This window comes from Trichomonas vaginalis, chromosome IV, assembly GCF_026262505.1.
Source record: "Trichomonas vaginalis G3 chromosome IV, whole genome shotgun sequence".
Lineage (NCBI taxonomy): Eukaryota > Parabasalia > Trichomonadida > Trichomonadidae > Trichomonas > Trichomonas vaginalis.
The window spans coordinates 21058545-21063337 of NC_067206.1; the positions used below are offsets into that span (position 1 = coordinate 21058545).

Below are 4793 nucleotides of genomic sequence, written 5' to 3' on the forward strand. Positions count from 1 at the left end.
TTCGAGTGAGATTGCAGCAGAAAGTCGAGAAGAGAGCCCTTTCTTAAGGTTAGGACTCCCTTCTCGACTTTATTATACAATGAAATATAAATCATAGTATATTTTTGTCACTTTTCACATCGTATTACCCCGATAGAAACAAAACAAAACGACTTTCTTGATATATCAATAAATGGCACGGATAATTTATTGGATGCATTGGAAAAATATTTTAATACATATCCTATTGAGCAAAATCGATTTCAAAAAGATGAAATATTAGAATGGCCCAAGTATTTAATCATACAATTAAACTTTCGTAAGACGAAATGGTGGAAGTGAAGTGATGTTGAAACCTTGATATTTCCTCGAAATTTCTACAAAACATATATTAGACATAAAGCATATATCTTATTTTATTAAGAATGTTGAATAATAATATTATTAAATATTAAGCTTTAAAAAAGCTAATTAAATTCAAAAATGAATATATATTATTATTGGATAAATATTAATCAGAACAAATGATTTTTTTATTAATGCTATGTAATAAACAGAAATTCATCAAAAGTGACAGCTCTCAATTTTTGACATTTGTAAATTCTAAATTGAATGAGAAAAATGAAATAACACTAAGCATAATACAATATTCTAGATTTAATTATAATTAGGAAAAAGTTAGTTTTGAGAGTACTTTTCATAGGCATATAGAATGAAATCTTCTGAAAAATAATATCACATAAACTCATATTATTTTCTAATATATAACTATTTTATATAAAAATCAAATTCAATGATCTTAAAAGCGAAGGATAAACCTCAAAATTTACGAATATAATGAGTGGGAATATAATGCTTATCTATCATAAAACCATATGAAATATCAATTTTTGCTTTACGCCTAATTTTTGACGACAATTAGCAAAAAATGTTAAATGTTAACACTCAGTCCATTTGAATATGAAAAATAAAATTGACTTTGATTAAATGTTTTTATTTATCATGCAATTCTTCTTGCGACCAAAGATTTGAATAAAAGTTCAAAAAATAAGATAGCTTAAAAAATAATATACGGTAGTGTTTACTAATAGATGAATAGTATATAAATTCTATTAAAATGGATTTGATCCAAAAAAATATATAAAATTTGATCATAAATAAAATCGTTTTAAATTACTTCTTCATTTAAATTATAACAATTATTTTTGATTTTTATTTATCATCCACATTCAAATTTGAATCTTATCACAAAAGAAGGACCACTTTTATGACTACTGCCAAATCTATAAACAGAGAATGGCTATTTGAAGCTAAAAGAAGAATAGAAGAAGGTGAATATTACAAAAGTGTGGGAAAGGAAGTTGAATTGGAAAATGGTAAAATTAAATTGAATGTTGCCGAAAATACAATAAGAAGAGCATTTCAACTTCAAGAAATCGAATTACCAAAAGTTAGTCGCGGCAGAAAACCAAATCCACCAACATTTGAACAAAAACAATTAATTAATTCTTGTGTTTCACAATATAAAGGAGGAATTTCAAAAACTTATTTATTGATTAAAAGGTTTCAAAATATTGTTCAAAATCCCGATTGTGAGAAAGAAAAAGAAGAAATTGCAAAAGAATTTGAAAATATAGAAGATTTGACAAAAGATCAAATTTTTGACAATTTACAAAAAATAAAGCCTCATCAAGTGGAAAAATTTATGATGGAATCAGGTTTATCTTCAAAAAGAGATTACAAACCAGCAGATCCACCTACCAAATATCGTGCCATATCAAAGAATTTGATATGGCACTGCGATATTCATTACCTTCACGGTAATGTTTCTTTTCCATTCTTTGCCATATTGAATGATATGACACGTAAAGTTCTCAAAACTAAATTATTGAAAAACAAGTCTTCCAACTCAACAGCGAATATTTTAAGAAAACTTTTAGAGGAGTTTATCCCTTACTGCATCTGGACCGATAACGGCGGTGAAAACCGCGGTGAATTCGGCCAGGTTATGCAGGAAAACGGAATAGTTTGGAAGCACACCTTGCCGTATATGCCAAGACAGAACGGCAAGGTGGAGCGCCTGTGGCCAAGCTTAGAAAAGTTTTTGCCAGACGAGTTGGATGATATTCAACAAATCAAGGACTCAGTTCAGCAGTTCATTGAAAAATACAACAATACACCACATTTATCTCTCGATATTAATCCAAAAACGAATAGTAATTACACTCCTAACGAATTATTCGAAGTTTCAAAATTTTGGTACGAGCCAGAAATGCAAAAATGGGAGTTATATATCAAAGAGGAATGGGTTTTAGCAAAATTTGAATAATTACATCATTTTAAATGACTTCTAAACAATTTTATTTATGATCAAATTTTATATATCTTTTTGGATCAAATCCATTTTAATAGAATTTATATACTATTCATCTATTAGTAAACACTACCGTATATTATTTTTAAGCTATCTTATTTTTTGAAATTTTATTCAAATCTTTGGTCGCAAGAAGAATTGCATGATAAATAAAAACATTTAATCAAAGTCAATTTTATTTTTCATATTCAAATGGACTGAGTGTTAACATTTAACATTTTTTGCTAATTGTCGTCAAAAATTAGGCGTAAAGCAAAAATTGATATTTCATATGGTTTTATGATAGATAAGCATTATATTCCCACTCATTATATTCGTAAATTTTGAGGTTTATCCTTCGCTTTTAAGATCATTGAATTTGATTTTTATATAAAATAGTTATATATTAGAAAATAATATGAGTTTATGTGATATTATTTTTCAGAAGATTTTGTGTTCTTCTTCAAAATTTTATTTTTTATTAAAAAGAATCTTTACGAAATATACATTTACTTTAATTAATATTTAAAAACGTGCTCTATCAAAAGTTCCAAAAATTCAATATTATAGCTTTTCTGAGGTGTCACTTTTGATGAATTTCTGTTTTCAACACTAGACAAAAACAATTATATTAGATGCACATGATTAACATCTCTTGGTCTGATGATGTTTTTCAATTAAAAGATTATTATATACAGTTGAATTTACAAAATTCTTAATTCATAATTGCATGGCACAAGAGAGGTATGATCTGCTTATATGTTAATGATAGATATACCATATTATTTCCATTACTATAAATAACTTAAAGAAATATATCTTCTAAGTGTATTTTTTGTTCAATTTTGTTTGAAAAAAAAATTAAAACGCATTTCTTATCTTGTTTAGCTTTGATAAGTTGGATTAAATAATATTACTAAATACAAATCATGATAACAATTATATATCCATGCTAAATGCCTGAAGATCTGGTGAAAATATTGAGATATGCCTCACTTCCATCATTTCGTCTTACCACATAAAAATATGTGATTTTTAAAACAAGTTAGCTGATATGCTTTTAACAAAACCGAATCAAAAGTATTCAAAAAAATCTGAAATTGTAAAATATCTTAATCAAAAATAAAGGGTTGATCTTCATTTTCGGGATTTCAAAAAAATTTGGAATTTCACCTCCCAAACACACAGATTGTCCAGTTCATTGGCATAGAGAATATCCGATTTCCAGTGTTTTACTCTGAATCTTATTAGTTAAATACCGAATTTCGAACATAAATTCATCAAAATCGAATAAAGAGACTACCAAAAACGACACAAATATAATCAAGTCACAATCATTTAACAGGAACTCCTTAAATGAAGATTTTTACAATTTTAATCTCTATATTTTAGAAAAAAATATGCTCAGTCACAAACACAATTACTATGTTATGGAACAAGGCATTGACACTCGAATCTCTGGCCAATTCGAGGAACATCCAAAATTTCAATAATCTTATCCCACAGAATCCATAGCCCAAAAACTTTAATTTGCATAGTACATTTGAAGACGAATAATATTAGTCCAATTTTTTTTAACTTTGAAATTTTCAAAGATACAAAATTTATTACATTTAGAATTAATGCATTAATATATGCATTTGTTCCGTACCGAAAATGAACTTTACAAAAAGTGACATGAAAAGTCTTAATTACATTAAAGCCAAATGTAAACTTCATTGAGAAAAAGCAGTTTTGTCTCGTATTCAACGTAAAATCTTCAAAAGAAGACTAAACAAAAAGTGCTACACTGATAACAAAGATGAATTTCACATGGAACGCGATGATTCAATAACTGCAGAGTTGCGACATACAATTGCGGAAAATGTATGGACAACCACATGTAATGGTGGAGAACCATCGTATCTTTCAGAGGTCGAATTACTTGATTTTTATGGTGAAATCAATCAAAGAGCAAAAGGTCTTGCATGTGAAAAGGTAATCGAAGCTTATCAGATTGCCTACGAATTACTGGAGTATAGATACAGCAGAGCTTTATATCTAGCTGGCCTTGTTCATCCAGACGAATTTCCAACAAGAGGAAAAAGAATTGTTTACTTCGCTAGAAGTATATCTCCCCTCAAGATCATGGTTAAACAGAGTTTGCTCTGATCTCAACATTGAGATCAAAAGCTCAAAAGAAAATGAGGAAAAACGAGCAAAGTACTGTAACACAGCAACAGTTGCTAACTTCTTACATTAATTTCAGTATACGGCAGGAATTGATCCATGGAATAAGTGGAGTATTTATGAAACATCTCTGCTTCATCAAAGCGTTACAAAGTTATCTGCACTGAAAGCAACCCTCCTTTAACCAAAGAAGAGCATGAATTTGTGCTTGTTACTAGTATCTTCCCATATAATTCTGAAGGATACCGGATGAAACCATTTATTATTGTTCCAGGAATATAAAATTGTTCAC

General features: G+C 28.4%; 1 protein-coding gene across 1 annotated transcript, besides 5 other annotated features; it reads left to right on the plus strand.

Moving 5' to 3' along the window:
• The first annotated feature begins 526 nt into the window (after nucleotides 1-526).
• Nucleotides 527-563: a mobile genetic element.
• Nucleotides 527-563: a terminal%2Cinverted (terminal inverted repeat of Banshee-A3 transposon ID:TVAGG3_0138930).
• A 683-nt stretch (nucleotides 564-1246) lies between these two features.
• Nucleotides 1247-2305: a mobile genetic element.
• A 601-nt stretch (nucleotides 2306-2906) lies between these two features.
• Nucleotides 2907-2944: a mobile genetic element.
• Nucleotides 2907-2944: a terminal%2Cinverted (terminal inverted repeat of Banshee-A3 transposon ID:TVAGG3_0138950).
• Nucleotides 2945-4144: 1200 nt separating this feature from the next.
• Nucleotides 4145-4483, plus strand: TVAGG3_0138960 (uncharacterized protein; the record flags this gene model as incomplete). Its single annotated transcript, XM_051221068.1, has 1 exon — nucleotides 4145-4483. The coding sequence occupies one exon, from the start codon at nucleotides 4145-4147 to the stop codon at nucleotides 4481-4483; it is 339 nt and encodes a 112-aa protein (XP_051106054.1).
• Between the last annotated feature and the right edge of the window lie 310 nt (nucleotides 4484-4793).